General features: G+C 37.7%; 1 protein-coding gene across 2 annotated transcripts in view; it reads right to left on the bottom strand.

Moving 5' to 3' along the window:
- ADCY1 (adenylate cyclase 1) overlaps nucleotides 1-19,910 on the bottom strand; it is a 175,889-nt gene that overhangs the window by 10,704 nt on the left and 145,275 nt on the right. For both annotated transcript variants that reach the window (XM_083823552.1, XM_083823553.1), the window contains 7 exons: nucleotides 18,187-18,443; nucleotides 17,430-17,556; nucleotides 9,979-10,095; nucleotides 8,611-8,757; nucleotides 8,121-8,219; nucleotides 2,784-2,898; nucleotides 451-575 (listed from right to left, as the gene is read on the bottom strand). In XM_083823552.1, the coding sequence (XP_083679678.1) occupies nucleotides 451-575; nucleotides 2,784-2,898; nucleotides 8,121-8,219; nucleotides 8,611-8,757; nucleotides 9,979-10,095; nucleotides 17,430-17,556; nucleotides 18,187-18,443 (987 nt within the window). The remainder of the gene's footprint in view (nucleotides 1-450; nucleotides 576-2,783; nucleotides 2,899-8,120; nucleotides 8,220-8,610; nucleotides 8,758-9,978; nucleotides 10,096-17,429; nucleotides 17,557-18,186; nucleotides 18,444-19,910) is intronic.

Below are 19,910 nucleotides of genomic sequence, written 5' to 3'. Positions count from 1 at the left end.
GAGGAATTTTTAAAGCCATATAAAATGCAGCAGGATGCAAATGGACACAGATCCCTTCCTTGTAGTCCTTATTCAGGCAAAATTCCTACAGCACACTGGCTGCCCCATGCAGCCCCATGCAGTGTTGGCATTCCCAGGCTTGCCTCCAGCTGAGTGCAATGCAGCAGAGAACCCTGTTTCTTCTGATGGGAAACAATTTATCTGGATTTCATGAAGTAGTGAAGCATATCATGGAAAACACCTACATATCTGATGCCTGATTCATCTGGAGAATTTTGCTTTATTCAGAAAACAAAAGCAAAAACAAAAACAAAACAAAACAAAAAAACAACAAACAAAAAAACCCACAAAATCAAGTGAGGCTGCATTTTTTAAGGAGTCTTGAAAATGTAACCACATATAAAACAGCAATTATATAAAGTTTGTAAAATTATCTTAGGACGCAGTCACCTGAATTTTCCCTTGCACTCCAGTACTATCCATCCGGCTGGCAACATTTACAGTGTTTCCCCAGATATCGTACTGTGGTCTTCTGGCTCCAATGACTCCGGCCACTACAGGCCCAACATTAATACCTAAAATCAGAACAATAATGAGTTTGTTTTTTCAGTTGTTTCAAACACTACAGCATATTATTGAAGGAAAACATAAATCTTATAAAACAGACTTAACAAAAGTGCCCTGGAATTCTTTTGGTCATAGGATACAATGTATGTTAACACCAACTGGACTTTCGAATTTGGAAGAGTTTTAGATACAAACCAAAGACATATACATAGATATCTAATTGGAAATGCAACATGATAAACAATATAAAAAATTAGCCCATCTGTTGATTTTTTTTAAATTATTTTTTAAGAAAAGAAGAGAAGTAGTGGTACTACACAATTTGTCTGTGGAAAAATTCAAGAAAAATTTTTAAAGATCTTTAACTGTTTGCTATGACTTCCACTGTGGTTGTTCATATAAAGCCCTTCTAGTGGGGTATTTTCCAAGCTGAACAGAAATAGTGGCCTTGAAAACACAAGGAATGGGGTAAGAGAAGCATGTCATAGTGGTTATCACTACTAGACAACTCAGGACAGCTCAGAACAGGTTGTAAGAAGAGGACAGTATGTGAAAATAGCTCAAGCATCTTTTTCGGGAAACCACTGGGCTTTCTTCTACATTTCTGACAGATTTTGACACCTTGTTTGAAAGAAAAAATGGGATGTTCTTTCTTCTGAGTGCACTTTAGGAGCCATAAATGTGAAATACTCCATAATGTTCTAAGCAAAGCCTTTCCCAGGCAAGTTATACAGCAGAATGGGGTTTAGACATTTGTCTTCTACCCCTTTCTGAACCTGGGAAAACCAGTTGCAACATGGTTCAAAAAGAATTTCAGACTTCTGATTATTAAGATATACAGATGGGCAAAGATGTATAAGTCTGCCACTGCCATCCTTGTTGTCTTTGGTCTTTCTCACTATCCTGCTGTTAGCAGCCTCACTTTTCCCCTTGTCTAGCTGGTTTTCATTGGAGAGCAGTGAGACAGGAGGGAGGAAGGGAAGAGAAAATCTTGCTCCTTAAGCAGGCTGGGGAAAAGTACTCACAGAGATAATGCTTGAAATAGCATATAAAGGATTCCATGGGAAGGACTGTGCTGTGAAGACCAGGGAATTTTATTTGTTGGATTAAACAGCACTCATTCACCAAGACAGGTGTGAAGACTGGCAAAAAATTTGTGTAATAACAGCATAAAAAAAAAGCAAAAGTAGAACTTCTGAAACTGTATACCAAAGCCTAGATAGAATTCATGAGAAGAGCTCCCCTGTGCACTGAAAATTTTCAAGATGCAAGTTGTTTTGATGTATATTTTAATAAAATTAAATATGTATCAATATATATATATACACAAGATATCTATATATTCAAATATGTATAGATCATCCACTGAATCTCTATTACTGCTATAAATCCTGGACTATACATGTGGTCAGGTTTCTCTTTCAAAACTTCCATCCATGAAATAAATTAAGAATTTTTGTTCAAACTGTGTCCTGTCAGAAAGGACTGTTTCAGGTGATTTGGAGGGGGAGGTGCTGATCTCTTCTCATTAGTGGGAGAATCAAGTGGGAGAATCATCAAGGGAATAGCATGCAACTGCATCAGAGGAGGTTCAGATTGCATATTAGGAAAAGAGCCTTCACCAAGAGGTTGGTAGGGCACTCGAACATGCTCCCCAGGGAAGTGGTCACGGCATCAAGCCTGCTGGAGTTCAAGGAGCATTTGGACAACACTTTCAGACATATGGTTTTATTTCTGGGAGGTACTGTGTGGAGACAAGAGTTGGACTTCATGATTCTTGTGGATCTCTTCTAACTCAGGATATTTTATGATTTTTATGAAAAGCTCCCACCACACTTTGAATGCCAACAAAGTCTATGCAGATGCAGGAGTACCTAACAGTTAAACACAGCTGGAATTAGTTTGCACCTGTTTAGCAATGCAAAGTGATGTAAGCCACAATATTAGATACAGTAATAATATTGTATAAAAATATTAGTGCAGTTTCCTTTTAGGTGTGCATAGACTTAGACACTGGAATTGGACACAGGTTTAATTCTTTAGTACTGATGATGACCATTCATGCTGCTCATCTTCTACATGGATGTGCACATTCTACAAAAAGGCTTTTCAGTTTTATTCAGGAATTCAGGGCAGGCAGTCTCTTCCAGACAGCACAAGGAAAGTTAAAAAACAACAGTGTTCCTCTTGTGTGATAACTGTAGAATGTGACTTACCTACTCGTAGGACGAAGTCGTTGTAAGACTGATAGTTGATTTCATCAAGAACGTCAAACATCTCTATTGCAAAATCTGCCAGTGCACTCAGATGGGAAAAAATTGATTTTTTAGCCTAGAAACAAAATGGTGTTAAACATTAGATTTGTTTGGTACTGAGAAGCAGCTGAAATACCAATATGAAAAACAACGAAAGGCCCAAGTTGGGTGGCTTAGGAAAGGAATTTAACCTATTCTGCTGTCTGTGAAAGGAACTTTTGATGGTGATTACAGCATATGCACTGTTTTCTCAAATACTGATTTTTTTCGTTTCTTCCCTTCCCTTCCCTTCCCTTCCCTTCCCTTCCCTTCCCTTCCCTTCCCTTCCCTTCCCTTCCCTTCCCTTCCCTTCCCTTCCCTTCCCTTCCCTTCCCTTCCCTTCCCTTCCCTTCCCTTCCCTTCCCTTCCCTTCCCTTCCCTTCCCTTCCCTTCCCTTCCCTTCCCTTCCCTTCCCTTCCCTTCCCTTCCCTTCCCTTCCCTTCCCTTCCCTTCCCTTCCCTTCCCTTCCCTTCCCTTCCCTTCCCTTCCCTTCCCTTCCCTCTTTTTTCCTTTTTCCCTCCTCTCTTTTTCTGATTTCTGGGAAGAATGGAAAGCACAGTTCCCATGGTTAAGTTGTTCTGTTGCTAGAGAACTGCAGATGTTTGTTGTGAGCATTGCACAGAATATAACCTGGTTTCTTACAAAACTACTTTGCCTGATGATTATTAATAGCTACAGTTTCTGCCCTTTTCTCCCTTTGGGGATTTTGCTAGATCCCAGCTCCATGGGTCCATGTTGTTCCCATTGACAAAATTCCTGTTATGTTTAATCCTGCAAGATACAGAACAGCTCTATTTTCTTTCCTTTCCAGGAAAGCTGAAGTGATTTGTTATAAAACATACCTAAATGAACTACAGCAAAAGAACCAGAAAGGATCAAATAAAATAATGAAGTATCAAGATAAGATAAGATGAAGAAAAGGAAAAAAAAAAGGAAAAAAAAGAAAAAGAAAAAGAAAAAGAAAAAGAAAAAGAAAAAGAAAAAGAAAAAGGAAAAGGAAAAGGAAAAGGAAAAGGAAAAGGAAAAGGAAAAGGAAAAGGAAAAGGAAAAGGAAAAGGAAAAGGAAAAGAAAAAGGAGAAGGAAAAGGAAAAGGAGAAGGAGAAGGAAAAGGAGAAGGAGAAGGAGAAGGAAAAGGAGAAGGAGAAGGAGAAGGAGAAGGAGAAGGAGAAGGAGAAGGAGAAGGAGAAGGAGAAGGAAAAGGAAAAGAGAAAATGGAAAAGAAAAAAGAAAAAGGAAAAGAAAAAAAAGAAAAAAAGAAAAAAAGAAAAAAGAAAAAAAGAAAAAAGAAAAAAAGAAAAGAAAAAAAGAAAAAAAGAAAAAAAGAAAAAAACAAGGAACTCCCCAAAACAAAACATAAGGAAGTACTTTTTACACCTACAGTCTAATTAAACTGTGGAACTCATTTTCAGAGAACACTGTAGATTCCAAAAGTTTAGCTAGATTCAAACATAATTATACAAATTAATGGAAGAAATATTTGCTATGAACTGGTAAATAGATATTAACTGTAGATCTAGAATTTCTTAAACAGCATATCATTAGAAAGTGGAAAACAGAGATTTACATGTTTGCTCTGTAACTCATGCCGTTCCCCCAGTATCTACTGTTGGCTCATTAAAGATAGGTTACCAGGGTGGACCTTTGACCTGACTCAGTATTGTTGCTCTCATGTTGTACTTTTATTTGAATAATAAATATGAATTCTTGAACAGATTTACAAAGTGAAAGTCGGCTAAAGGTAGGATATGGTGAAAGAAATACAGGGTCATTGGCTGTCTAGATTCAGTATGGTGTTTCACAACATGGCTGTGGTAGCTGGCACGAGATGAGAGATTACTGGATTTTTGATGTGATAGTGAGATTTTATAAATTGACTGTGGCTGAGAAACCTGAGAAACAGGCTGCTATTTGCTTTTCTCAGCTTAATTTGAAAGTGGTCCTCCATGTGTCTGGGAAATTAAAAAAAATAATAGAGAAAATGCTAACAAAAAATGAATAAAATGAAAAACTTGGGCAAGTCCCAGTTTTTTGGAAGGATAGTTTTCTTTACATGTTTCTTGCAATGTCAGCTAGTTCCACTCTTTTCCAGCCTCACCAAGAAAAAGTAAGAATAGGAATTAAGTTTAAAGTTAAAAGAGGTGGTGGCTACACTTCTAACAGAGAGGGTGAAGAATATTAAATGTCTGGAACAAGGAGAAGTCTATGGTTTTATTAAATTTCTAATCTTTATATTCCTTTCCCTTCCAATGCATTCTTGCCTGATGCATGCTTTGATTTCCTGCATTGCCTCTCACGGTTACAGGAGAGATGACAGGTCACAAATACAGGATTTACTGTAGATGGCATGTATCTCTCAAAAGGATTACTGCCACACTCTTTTGAACTTGCACTGAAAAACACAACAAAGTCAGGACCCTAGTAAAATCAGGATCCTAGTGAAATCACAGATGTAGTTTACAAGGACTCCAACATGCGGTGGACTTATATTGCACAGAAGATCTACAAAGAACCTGGTAAGTGTGCTGCCCTGATGGTGTAACTAGCAATGAATTATTTATTTAAACAACAGAAGAAAGGCTAATAGAAAGACTGCCATAATCATCACAGCAAAACCACCCTGACAGAGGCAATGTGAATTTGCTATAGGCACCTGCTGAAGCCAAGCTGCAGGAAAAAAGTCCTGTAAAATATGGGATTAAAATATTTAACTTTATCAGCATACTGAGTTCTTATGTGTGTAAGTATTTTCAGTTAAGAGCAGAGTTAACCACATACACAGCTTTGTGCTCAGGTCCTAAACCTAGCACAAAATCCATGGCACACAATTAGAGGCTGCACCAGATTTTCTTATGAAGCTGGGATACCCCTGGCAGAGGGGAGACCAGGAGCACTTGAGTCTGGTATGGCTTCCAATGGACATATCTGGCTCTGTAGGGCAGTCCAGGGACTGTGTGGACATCTGGCAGTGATTGTCTGGACATGGAAGGCTACCCAGGATCATCATACTTCTAATAAATGGCTGCATGCTGAAGACCTAGCAGGAAATTGCCGAGAGGATATGAACAATTCCTGCCCACTTGCATCACAGAAGATATCACAGAAGAACTGAAAACCCAAGTTACAAATGAAAATATTATCTGTGATCACAAAAGATCTTTAAATTTTTGAGAGTTTGGAATGTTAAATAAATTCTACCTGTACAGAAAAGATCAAAATTTGCCCCAAGATTTCAGGAAAAGCGAGGGTCCTGTACAAGACCATCTGCAGTGATTTAAAATATATTAATATGATAAGCTCAGAGCAGTACCTTTAGTACTGGACTAACTCAGCTGACCCTTCAGTTAGCAACTACAAAATACAAGAGATAAACATGTTTAGGTTTTGGAACATATGCTACTGAAGTTAAGCAATAACACACGTGTTTTCAGGATTATAGTTCAAAGAGCATTTATAGCAGACACACAAGTATGCCTTTGCCTGCTTGTATGAGATCATACGGAACAAAATTCAAAGAATTTTCTGCCTTCCTCAGGAACCAGGAGTCAAACATTTTCAGCATAAACTCAACATTTAAAAATGTCTTCTTATAATGTCCAGATTTCTACTCTACGGATAATTAAAATAAATAAATAAATAAATAAATAAATAAAGCACCTTGCAGACCAGAAAGTAAGTTGTGATACACTCCAGTGTGATTCTAATAGTTGATTTCAATGTTGCATTATTTATTTATTTATTTAACAAGGTTGGTTGTTCTTAGAAAGTTTACAGGCCATCTTCTGCCTCATTTTGCTTTTACCCTCTAATTCAGTGTTATCTTTTAAATTTTAAACCATATGCATGAGTGCATCTCTACAACACTTGTACATGTGTATCAGAACAGGCATGCATATCTACCTGTACTCATGCAAAGCATTTGGCAGTGTCCTGCACAACATCCTTGTCTCCAAATTGGAGAGACATGGATTTGATGTATGGACTGCTTGATCAATAAGAAATTGTATGGATGGTCCACCTGAAGAGTTGAGGTCAATGGCTCAAAGTACAAGTGGGAACTAGTGATGAGTGGTGTCCCTCAGGAGTCTATACTGGGACCAGTACTATTTAACATCTTTGTTAGCAACATGGGCAGTGGGATTGAATGTACCTTCAACAAGTTTGCAGGTGACACACTGTGTGCTTGCAGCCCATAAAGCCAACTGTATCCTGGGCTGCATCAAAAAGATTGTAGGTAACAGGTCAAAGGAGTTGATTCTCTCCCTCTATTCTGCTTTCATGAGACCCCACCTGGAGTACTGTGTTCAGCTCTGGGCCCACATGATAAGACATAGACGTGTTACAGTGGGTCCAGAAGAGGGTCATGAAAATGATCAGAGGGCTGGAAAACCTGTCTTATGAAGAAAGGCTGAGAAAGTTGGGGTTATTTAATTTAGAAATGAGAAGGCTCCAGAGAGATCTCACAGGGCCCTACAGGAAAGATGAGGAGAAACTCTATCAGCGGTATAGTGATCAGACAATGGGTAACAGTTTTAAACTGAAACAGGGCAGGTTTAGATATAAGGCAGAAATTCTTCATGATGAAGATGGTGAGGTACTGGAACAGGTTGCCCAGAGAAGTCATGGATACCCCAACCCTGGGAGTGTTCAAGGCCAGGTTGGATGGGGCTTTGAGCAACTGGGTCTAGTAGAAGAGGGTAGAAATAGATGATCTTTGAGGTCCCTTCCAATCCAAACCATTCTATGGTACTATGATTCTATGAATACGGAAGAGGTCTCAGGAAATTCTGGGAAATCTGAATGCATGGGTTGCCTTCTTATGTTCATTATATTGCTTGTATAATTAATTTTATTAATAGTTTATTAATACATTGTCTTTTAAATGTAATTATTAATTTGAATACAATATATTTGGTATTCTGCCAGGGGATTCTCTGTTTTTCCAGATGCTGCATACACATCCAGTAAATAGATTCTGGGTTTAAAACACTACCATTCTGACTTAGGAGCTTTTTACACAGAGTCTTTACAAATAATCCAGATCTGCAGACAATCAAATACAAATGCAGGCATATGAGAAGTTGCTAGGATAGCAATTTTTCTTTTTAGGCTAATGTTGTTATTGGAATTTCAGATTCAATTTGTTGTAAAGAAATAAAACAAGCTATCTGTAATCACACTGAGTTGGTTGTGTTCCTGGTGTTCCTTTGGAAACTGAAGAACAGTTCCACCACATTGACCGTCATATAAAATCTTCTTACCTTAGTTCCTGAAGTAGGTACAAGTCCCACAGCTGCCATATATGTACTTCCAATTGTCTTGATCTTTTCTATGTCCTTATAATATTCTTTGTCCATAAGCTTTGTTTAAAACATAAAACTGTTAAATATTACATAATATTTTAGGCAAGCAACCACAGTTAAATAATGTGCAACTTGATTAAACCATATTATGTTTGGTAAGTTGAGGCTTGCTCGCTTTGTGGTCATTTAAAGAAAAACAAGCAAACAAACAAACAAGAAAATACCACTGACTTGCATTTTAATAGTTTTCTTACAGTAAAGGAATTTGAAGTCAGATTCATGTCCTCAAATGTACAAAACAGGCACTTTGGAGAGAGGCTCAGTGGATTCTCAATATAGTACTGTTTTATTAAGCAGTTCAAAATACGTTGAATTGTTACAAAAAAACTCTGTTGATAGAAGTTTGGTAGAACTGATATGGTCAAAAGACAAAGCATTTAGACCTTACCTCATCAAAATCAGCAATAATTTCATTTAACAGGCGTAAACACTCCACTCCCATATTATTGCCATCCAGTTCAATGTAGAAATCGTTGAAATTTGGGATGGAAGCAAACATCACTCCCACTTGTGAATATGACTGGTAATAAAGGTCCTGCAGTACATGAACAGATATAATTTTTGTTTAAAAAGTTTAATCTAAAACAGACATCACTATTATGATACCTATTCTACTGCTAAGCAGCAAGAGCAGTTGCCTTGATAGCTAGGACAACAGCCATCAGTTTTGGTAGAGAGAAAGCCAGTCCTATTGAATATAAATAAATAAATGCAAGATCTCTTCCCTCAAAAATATCCACAACATAAAAGTAAAACCTAACCTATTAAAGCCATTTAAAACAAACAAACAAATAACAACAACAACAACAACATAGTCTCTTTTCCCTGTTTAGGGAAGAAGTGACTGAAAAAATCATAGAAAGTCTGAATAGTTTTAGAACTTTTATTGTGTGAGAAATACCATTGCATTTTCTCAGTTTTGTTTTATAGTTAAAATAGGAGACAGAACTGTCTTACCCTGCAGCACAAAACCAGCCTTGCTTTTTCATCTCTTTCCCTGAGTTGCAGAGTCCTGTATTCAGCATTAACAATATAATCTTGTTCTGGTAAGGCTCCTATTTAAGAATTCAGAGAGCTAACAGAAAGTATAATTGCTCTTCTGCAGTTTAAATATATTGGTCCAAACTCCAAAGCACAGAGACTCATCATTTAGAAGAGCAGTGTTGTGGTCATTATGGCCACAATTGCTGCAGTTATTGCAGCTGCTCTAGAAAAATTCTGGTAGTGTCTTCTTGAACCAGTGTTCATTTCATCACTGTGGACTTTGAGGTTAAAAGCTACTGTAGCTTCTCTGGATGTGTAAAATTCCATTTTTACCTTTAAAGGCTGAGTTTGGTAATATGGTGTATTTACAGAACTAGAGTGGTTCAAATGGAAGCTTCTAGCAATTCACACACCTCACCACTCAGAACCAAACCGAGCTCATGAAATACTCTGATAAATTCCAATCCGCTAATTTAATTGAAAAAAGAAATTTTTGATTTGCATGCACTCAGTTGCATTGATGTTGAATAATACAAAATTCCCTTATCCTGCTTTTTCTTAAAATTCTTCCAAGAAAGAGGACAATACAGAAAAAGAAATAATCCTGATCTAATTCATGCATACAAGTATTTGCAAACCCATTTATTTTAATTTGAATGCAATTTTATAAATCCAAGCTTTTCTTGAAAGCATACAGTTGAAAGCTGACCCAAGCTGCAAATGGTCACATCCATACAACATTACCATATATTTAAACCTTATCTTGGTTTACCATATTCCTTGGATTAGACATAAGAAAGTGCTGTGCAACATGTGCTGGCAACAGATTGAAGAGAATTCGTTTATTATCCAGTTTGACTCTCTCCATATCATCTCTCTCTTCTTCTGCCTTTAGGGATAGAGGAAAAGAAAAACTTTTCCAAAATGTAAACAAGAAAAATTAACTGAAACCATCAAAAACATACTTTGAAATTAAACTGAGCAAAATAATATCTATGAAGTAGAGTGAGAACAGTAGCATTAGGGGCTTTTTACCTTTAAGTTCTTAGTAATTCAAACTAAATTCACTAGGCTGATGACTACTTTCAGGGCTTGATCAACTGTGTGTTGGTGTCTCACACGGACCTCTGCTCTTTAAATGGGCACTCTTAAAAAGCTATTAATAATTGCCCTTAAGTCACATTGACATTAGAGGTGAATTACTTCTTTTTTAGGTAGGTGGAAATACTGACAGCACTATCTGATCCACCTTTCAAAAAAGGGAAGCCTGGAGAATCACCAGTATTTAAAGCAAATCTATGACATTTTGCAGTAAAATAGAAACTGACCTGGTAAAACAGCTTTAACAGAGAAAACTGGTTTACATTTGAATATCCTCAAGAGCGATAAGCAATTTAAAAACATATATATATTTCAATGTAAAAACAATTATTTCTACAGCTGTCTTTAATTACAACAGTATTTGTCATGAATACATACACAATTCCTGTACACAGCAGAGATAACTACAATTCATGAGAATGACAGCATTAAGAAAGTGTCTAAGAGTTAACACAGCTGAGGTCCTTAACTCAAGGTTCTTGTGTCTTATTTTAAGTGACTCTGGTCACAGGAGCCAGTGAGGTACACACATAAGGAAGCAATTCTAAAAATCAGATCCTTTATCTGAAAAATACTAAATATATAGGAATCTCTTTTTGGAACTCCTAGGTCTGCAAATTCCAGCCTAATCCTTCTTAAAGTCTTCTGCAACATTATTTGCTCCTTGTTCTGAGAGGGGCTTTGAGCCCTACATTCTGATTTTCACTTTCTATCACACAGCCCTCTGAGGAGGAAAGCAAACCAATGACATATTTTCTGGGCCTTTTTTGATCTTCCTGCTTTCTGCCTTTCAGGGAAATGCAAATGAAAATTTTCTTCTCTCCTTGTGACTCATGAACTCCTGAGCTCAAAGCAACTCTTTGAGCAGCTGAGATAAAAGGATGTATAGGCATCACCCTTTCCCAGGCAAAACAGACATTGCAAAGGGAGGAGAACTTGAGGCTGCAGAAAGAATAAAATAACACATCACAGGTGTTTACATTCTTAGTGGAAATATTATTCAGGCAGCTAAATAGCAACCAAATCTTCATCTATTTGTCCCTGTTCCTGTTGGCTCATTAAGGAAAGCTGCTACCATGATATTCACACAGTAGCTGCTGGTTCAAAAAACAAGATAGATTATTGTGACAATAAAAAAAAAGAAAAAAAATCCATAGGCATGAGCGACATCATTTTTAACATGCTACTTTTTGATTGTACCTGTTTGGTATTCATGGCACCCAGGTCATTTTGCAGACTTTAACTGTATTTGAAAAGATGCAGTATTTAAAAGCAAGCTTTGTTTTTTCTTCACATCTGGTGACAAAATTTAGAATGTTCTTTGGTACTATGGCATTTCACATCAATATAATAAGCAGTTATCACATTTTATGCAGTCACACAGCAACCCACAGTATTTACATTGCTGGCAACTTGTTACATGTCTGTTCAGGAAGTGGTCTGTACTGTTTTATCACTTGAGCTCTCAGATGGCTATTTAATAGGCATAAAAATGCAGTAGTAATGCCACCAACTGACTAGTTATCACATGGAAATCCACTTTTTCAGCATACAGCTAAAAAGAAATTGGGCACTGGTGCTCCAGAAACATGATCCTTGTACCTGAAGGTGGCACTAAAACCACAGAGAAAAGACCCATCACACTGTCTGCAGGACAGGATTTTTGGACACAAAGCGTATGTACACATGGCAAGTCTTGGCTGCCAGTCGTAGAATACATGTTTCTTACAGGTGTAACACGTTAGAAAAGATAGGTAACTGATATTCTAGTATTCCCTAAAGAATGCAACAATCGGTTACATAATAGCATTATTTTTACTTTCCTCTTGTGACAAATCCTGGATAAGAAAACCACATTTGTGTCAGTTTTAGCTTCTTCATAAACTTTTTTTTCTTTTTAGTTTTGTTGATTCATTTACATATGAAAAAGTGATTAAGAGCCATAAATAAGGGAAATGCTCCTATATTTGCTTTTTACAGCTATTGTCATATAAGGCACATAAAGTTTCTCAATGGTGTTATGTAGAAACTGAAATTCTCTTCCCATTGCCTGTTTAAAAAAAAAAAAAAGTTTCTGAAAATACTGTGATATTCAGAAAAGTGAAATTTGACACAGAAAAAAGTGAACAAAACCAAAAAGAACCTGTATGACCAATGACATGTGAACAGTAAGTACAATATAAATGTTTTACCAACTCATTATCAGTTAGAAAATGTGGTGTTTTTGTATGTTTGTTTGTTTGTTTTTCACATAGTATACCTAAAACTTGCTGCATTACTTCTGTTCTTGTTATGTAACAGATGCATTTGCATTATATTACCTTTTCTCAGAAATGCAATTTTAAAAGTCAGCTTTGCTTGTCTGCTTTTTCTCAAAACAGTTTGGTGTTTTCCTCTAATATTAGCATAGATCACTGGGAATCTACCAATATATTCTTCTTAATAATGGCATTATTTGCAGGATACTTTTAGTTTTTAAAATATTGTTTAGTTAGTACTAGTCTCTTTGTGGTTCATGATGAAGTAAATAAAAAAAATATTGACAAAATCCTTTCTATTGCAGCTGTATACCACTAATTGTTTTATTCATCTGAGAATTTCTTTACAGGATTAGCACTGATTACTAGATTACTAAAACTATGCAAAGTGCTTCCAGAATAGCCCTTGAGTCTGAAGTTCTTCCAGTCATGAGCTAGCACCAGCAGAACTTCCTAAACTCCATATTGTACTATGTTATCTCAAATTTTTCACACTGCACTGACTGGCAACTGGGACATGTGAATCTCCAGCTCTATTAGTAGTTCATGCAATTCAGTGTTTGCACAATGAACCACTACACTCACCCTGTAAAATGGAAGAAAATCTCTGGAGATCATACGCATTTATGTGAACAATTTTCTAAAAATTCTGCTACTGAGAAGATAACCAAGTTAAGCCAAATATTTTGATGGAAAATAATACTTCAGCCACAGGGAAACACGACCAAGAATGCTGTTAAACCATGTACAGAACTCCTGCAGTCTAGCAGCTGAGGAGAACCGTCACTCAAGATGATGTTTTTTTTCCCTTGTCTCCTCTTAATGGTTGTTAAACAATTAGTAGTTTGGAGTCTGCCTATTATCCAAAGGCGATTTTAACACATAATGTTTCCTACCAACAATCTGCCCAGAGCTTTTGATACTCAGATTTTTATTACGCTGAAGAGCCTAATAAGTACAAATATAATATTTTTATTTTTTTTTGCTCACCCATTTGAAAAGGTAAACACTATAAACACTTCTGTAATAGCCATCACAGTGGTACCTCTGCACGTTGTTAACTAGCCCTTGGATTGAGCATCATTTCAACCCAATACACTGAGTGAAAACCAGGCCAACGTTCACTAAGACATGATATACATTATTATTTATTGTACATTAAATAGATCTTCCGTGGAGAACCGAGAATGAGGGTATATGCCCTGACCACTAAAGAGGCCAAGCATTTTCCCAGCATACTGACTTAAAAGTGTGGCAGTTATGATGATCCTTAATTTCTGAATTTCCTGCCTACACTGATTTTATTCTTTCTCATTATATCATGCAAATCCCACAGACAGGATGGTAGCACCTAAGTACTTGATTTGCAATTAGAAAGATCTGAAAATAGCATTTTGTCTTCTTTTTGAAATGAAGTTTTCTAGGTACCTGAAGATGCTGGTGGACATTACTGAAATTTGATAAGAATCTTAACTCTCCTTATTTTCCTTTGGAGTAAATGTGCAACATTTTAACAACTTGCAGCAGATGACTAGGTATTTCTGTAAAACATGGCTCCAAGATAACAGAAAAAGTTACTATTTCTTTCCTTCCTATTGTCCAGTTCTATTCTTTCAGCAAGCAAACATCCCAATACTTTTTTTGTACTTGATTTTTTAAAATGGTTTCCTAATTAAAAGCCGATTTAAAACTAAACCTTTAAGCAGTACTTTCCTTAAGGATGCACAATTCACCATGCAAATCACTGTAGCTGGAATGATGAACAGCATTTAAGATGCTAGAGCTCACTCTTGACATACTGAAAGGTCACAGGATGGCAAAACAGCATCTTCCTGCTTGCTATTTTACTTCATGGGTAACATACAGTAGGTCTTGTAGTCATGGATCATATGGCACTCACACACCTCCACCATGTGCCAAAGTATATAAAGATGGCTGCTATCCAGCTAGCTAGTCATGTGCTGCTCTGAGTGTCAAAGTCAGGGGATGTTTTTTTCCTTTTGGAAATTATATTTGGCACCACAACAAACACAGACTATTTGGTCCAAAACAAACTTTGGAGGCTGCCAGGCACAGCACATATAGATACTGGGGTCATAGAAAAACAATAAAATGAAGTGGTCATGCATTCTTGACTCAGTTAAACAGCACGGAGTCCTCAGCAATTATAGAACATGATAAATTTAAAGCTTACTCAAATGATAAATAAATGATAAATAAAAACCACTCAAATATTTAAGTAAAACACAGAGGTAGACATGGTCTTGGACATTAAGACAAACAAAAACTCCCAACAGAACTTAACTACTAGGTAGAAAAACTTTACGAGAACTTAACCACTAGGTAGAAAAACTTTACGAAGAAAATAGAGCTAAATCATTCTTGATTTCTCCATTCTAAGTAGCACAGTAATGCCATGGATGTGTTTAACCCATGTGTTGCAGTCTTGATCTTATATGTAAAAGCAAGCACTCTAATGATTTAGACTGTCCCCTTAACAACATAGAATCACAGAATTGTAGAATCATAGAATAATTAAGGTTAGAAAAGACCTGCAAGATCATCTGGTCCAACCATACCCTTACCACCAATATTGCCCAATAAAATATCTTCCTAAGGACCACATCCAACCTTTCCTTAAACACCCCCAGGGAGAGTGACTACAACGCCTCCCTGGGCAACCTGTTCCAACACCTGACCACTCTTTCTGAAAATAAATTTCTCCTAATTTCCAACCTGAACTTCCCCGATGCAACTTGAGGCCATTCCCTCGTCCTCTCGCTAGTTATTTATGAGAAAAGGCTGACCCCCAGCTCCCCACAACTTCCTTTCAGCTAGTTGTAGAGAGCAATAAGGTTTCCTCTGAGCCTCCTCTTGTCCAGACTAAACAAACCCAGTCCCCTCAGGCGCTCCTCATAGGACTTGTGTTCCAGGCCCTTCAGCAGCTTCACAGCCCTTCTCTGGACACACTCCAGGGTCTTAATGTCTTTCCTGTAGTGAGGGGCCCAAAACTGAACACAGTACTGGAGGTGCGGCCTCACCAGAGCAGAGTACAAGGGGACGATCACCTCCCTGGTCCTGCTGGCTATGCTATTCCTGATGCAAGCCAGGATGCTGTTGGCCTTTTTGGCCACCTGGGCACACTGCTGGCTCATGTTCAGGCAAGCGTCAACCAGCACACCTAGATCCTTTTCCTCTGCATAGCTTTCCAGCCACTCTGCCCCAAGTCTGTAGTGCTGCATGGGGTTGTTGTGATCAAAGTGCAGGACCCGCCACTTAGCCATGTTGAACCTCATCTCACTGGCCTCTGCCCATTGATGCAGCCTGTCCAGGTCCCTCTGCAGGGCCTTCCTACCCTCTGGCAGATCAACACTTCCCCCCAGCTTAGTGTTGTCTCTCAGTTGCCTGTCCCTTCTGAAGAGTTTATAGCCATCCATTGCAGCAATCCCATTGTTGCAATAGTCCCACCATGTTTCAGGGACAGCAACTAAGTTGCAGTTTCCCTGCCGCACAATGGCTTCCAGCTCCTTCTGTTTGTTGCGCTTGCTGTGAGCATTAGTGTAGATGCACTTCAGTTGCGCCATTGCCCTCACCCACAACCTTCACGCTGCTCCCCCATGCTCATCTCTACTGAGCCTTATTTCATCCCCATCCCCCTTCATACCTTGTTTAAAGCCCTCTCAATGAGCCCTGCCAGCTCCTGGGCTAGGATACATTTCCCTCTTTGAGACAGGTCGGACCCATCTGCAGCCATCAGGCCAGGTGCTGAGTAAACCATTCCATGGTCAAAAAAACCCACAAATTCCTGTGATGGCACCAGCCTCTCAGCCATGTATTTATCAGCTGGGTCCTGTCAGTATCCCTCCTTGCCACTGAAGGGATAGAGGAAAACACCACCTGTACTCCTGTTCCATCTACTAACCACACCAGTCCCCTGAAGTCCCTTTAGATAGCCTTCAGGCTTCTCTCAATGATTTCATTGCTGCCACCCTGAATCATCAGTAATGGATAATAATCGGAGGGCTAGAAAACCAGGCCAGGAAGTGTCCTGGTAATGGCCCTGACCCAGGCCCCAGGGAGGCAGCAGACTTCCTTATGGTTAGGGTCTGGCTGACATATGGGGTCCTCGGTTCCTCTCAGAAGGGAGTCACCTATGACAATTAACATAGTTAATAGCATGTAGGTGTGAACAGGTTGTAACCTGTATGAAATACAGGAGTGTAAAAGTGTAAGATCTATCATAATGGCAACTTCCAAATTCCATCGCACCAAACTTACATCTTCTTCAACTTCCTCTTTCCTTCAGGGATCAGTGTGACACACGTTGGAGGTAGGCATAGGAGTGCTGGGGAGTGAGGGGAAGTAGACTTTTCCTGACACTCCTGCTTACGGCTAATATAATTTCTATAGTTTTTCCTGTGAATATGATAGTTAAGAAATGTATTTTCAAAAAAAAAAAAAAAAAGCCCCAGAGGGGTATCTAAATAAATTTATTTAGATAATAGTAATAAAAACAAGTAAACAAGGATTTATTTTCTTTATCTCAAGTTTATACTGGTAACAGTAAATTTCCCATGTTTGAAATCTAACGTGCATTCATAATGTACCTTAGATATAATTACGTTACTTCACTAATGATATGCTGTTTTAGAACAATTACAAACAAAAAATCACTTCTCCAAAGCAAGTGAATTTTATACAACTCTGGAAAGAAGGTTGCAATAGCTTTTCTCTGTAAACCCCAACAGACATGAAAGATTTTGAGTGTCTTAGTTCTATTAATTTTTCTGAAAGTACTTGTAAGCAGTTTCATAAAGTCAGACATAATTTCATGTACATGAGTACTAGAAATCCTATGACTTACCTGCACAGCCCAGAGGTAGTCCAGACGTAGCTTCAAGTCCACCTGTCTGGAATGCAGTGCCAAAGCACAAGAAAATAGCAAAATAGCTAGTATTGGTTCATAGCCACGCATATAAAAGGAGCCACCCCTTAAAAATAAAAGGAAAGTAAATGGATTATTCCAGGTTTTCTAATAGCAAATAATCTATATATTTAATATCAGATCTTTAGTTTTGGACCTGTGGGTATTGCCTAATCACTAGCCTTTTCTGAAAAGGCTTATACTGGCAGGGTGCTACATGACAGTACTATGACTGCATCACACCAACATTCAACTTCTTCAGGACTTTATGATATACATTATCGTAATATGTGTGCATAATTTTATTTAGGAAATACAAAAACCCTCAAAATTCAAAAGCTTAAATGAAGGTGGAATTGGTTGAGGGCTGCTGAAATATGAAAGTGAAGTTTTTATGAGTTTTTTTTTTTTCTGTTTCATACTACAATTATACAGCAGCATAATCAGCTGAGATATGGTAGGATAAAACTTCAGAATAATAGGGCAACAATTGCTAGTTCCCAGCTTATATACTGATGATTAGTATTACTAGATCCTACAGTTGCTGGGGAAAGGATGGCTTAAATATTTCTCATGTTCTACAGAGTATAAGGCCTTAAGCAGCATTGAATGCTAGAGCACAATTCACAAATGAATAGTAAATGTAATGACTATCTATACAGAAATGTGCATTGCTTTAACTTTGCAGGATACCTACCCCACTGCTTTTCTGTAACCACTGAGTTCCAGAATAACTATGTACAAAATTGTAACAAAAAGCAGGAGAATCATTTTTGGCAAGGAAGATACACGTAGAAATATTGCCAAGGTAAGAGTCCCCACTACACAGGAAAGGAAAGCATAGTGGGCTGTGTCACATGGAAGTTCATTCATCGTTTTATTTGTTCCACCAGGAGAAATTATAACTATTGAACTGCTGGAATTGGTATTCCAAATCCAAGGCATGCAGCCAACCTAGAAAAGATAGGAGAAGGGAAAAGGAAGAAAGTAAGTTAAATGTGAAATAAACAGAAATGCAGCTGCTGTGGGGACTGACAGTAGTTCATTTATAAATGGGAAGAAATTGATATGGAGTTCCCAGCCATCTCAATGCTATAATAAAATCTCCCTCCTTTTCCTTGAACGCTTTATTCAGTTTTAGGTGGGAGACATGCTTTGTTCATTAGATGCCAGCAGGGCCAACTAATTGAAGTCAGGGACTAGCTGAATAGTTTCCCTCTCAGTGCTCAAAACCAAGAGATTCTCAAGCCAACATATACCTGAAAAGCTTATGAACTTCAGTAAACCTTGTATGTGGTTATTTGGGTTAGAAATGCTCTTGCACACAACCCAGAAATAAATGTGTTTGTTTATAAACTATGTAACCTTTATCAATCTAAATTAATCAAATATAAAATAAAAGATATTTTAATCTCTGATTGAAAAGCTAAGAATGAATAATATATTTTTTCCACCTCCGAGCTAATTTTGCTATCACATATGATTCAAATACAACATCTTGTCTTTATTTATCCATACCATTTCAGTTATCTGAGGAGCTCTATTTCCTCTCTTGGCTGGGGAAAAAAAAAAAAGTTTTGGTGCATTTCCCATGGTAAACATGAGGAAGTTTAATCAGATTCTTCCAAAGGCAATGTCATAGACAGATCTCTTTCAGACAAGGAAGGGAGGGATTGCTGGTAAACAGTGCAACTACCTAGAGCTCCAGACTTAACTGCACTCCAACATTCATCCCTTACTAAGGTAGAGGATTAGAGTTAACATAAACAGGCAGAGTGGGACTGTAGTGTGATACTGATTTTAACAGTCACTGCCTTGCCCTGTACTTAAGCTTCTCTTTTGAAGTGTGTTATTAGACCCTTTTATTTCATCCTGACCACTCACAATGAAATTTTATAGCATGTTGTAAAATAACTGACAATCTGAAAAGTTACTAAGCAATATATTTTACAGGGGGTTGTAGTAATTCAGAAAGATGAGACATAACAGATAAAATGTGAGTTAAACCCATAATGGTTAACATTATGAAATTATAGAGACTGAGGTGAAAAATCGATTCACTGTGATTTTGTTTGATGACCTTCTTGAAAAGGCTACTACAGTCATCTGAAAACACAGACTTGCATGAGGACTTTGTACATGATGTGCAATCCTTCCAGGAAAACATTATGTGCTCCATAACTAAGTGAAATCTCAACACCTAGCTTCTCTGCTAGCTGAGAATTCTGGAGGCATTATTTTGCAGGAACTAATGGTTTCTACTCATTAAACACTTCTCCTAAGCATTTCAGTGGTTACAGGCTCTTTCTGCTTCAATAAAGGATAAAGCTATATTCATGACCTTTTGTAAGTTGTAATTGGATGACCCTTCTTGGAGGCCAGAACTAAATTCTAATCTGTCTTCCTCTACTGATGTTTGAG

Source organism: Anser anser (assembly GCF_964211835.1).
Source record: "Anser anser genome assembly, chromosome: 2".
Lineage (NCBI taxonomy): Eukaryota > Metazoa > Chordata > Aves > Anseriformes > Anatidae > Anser > Anser anser.
The sequence above is the reverse complement of the archived record's forward strand: the minus strand, read 5'-3'. Positions and strand labels throughout refer to the sequence as shown.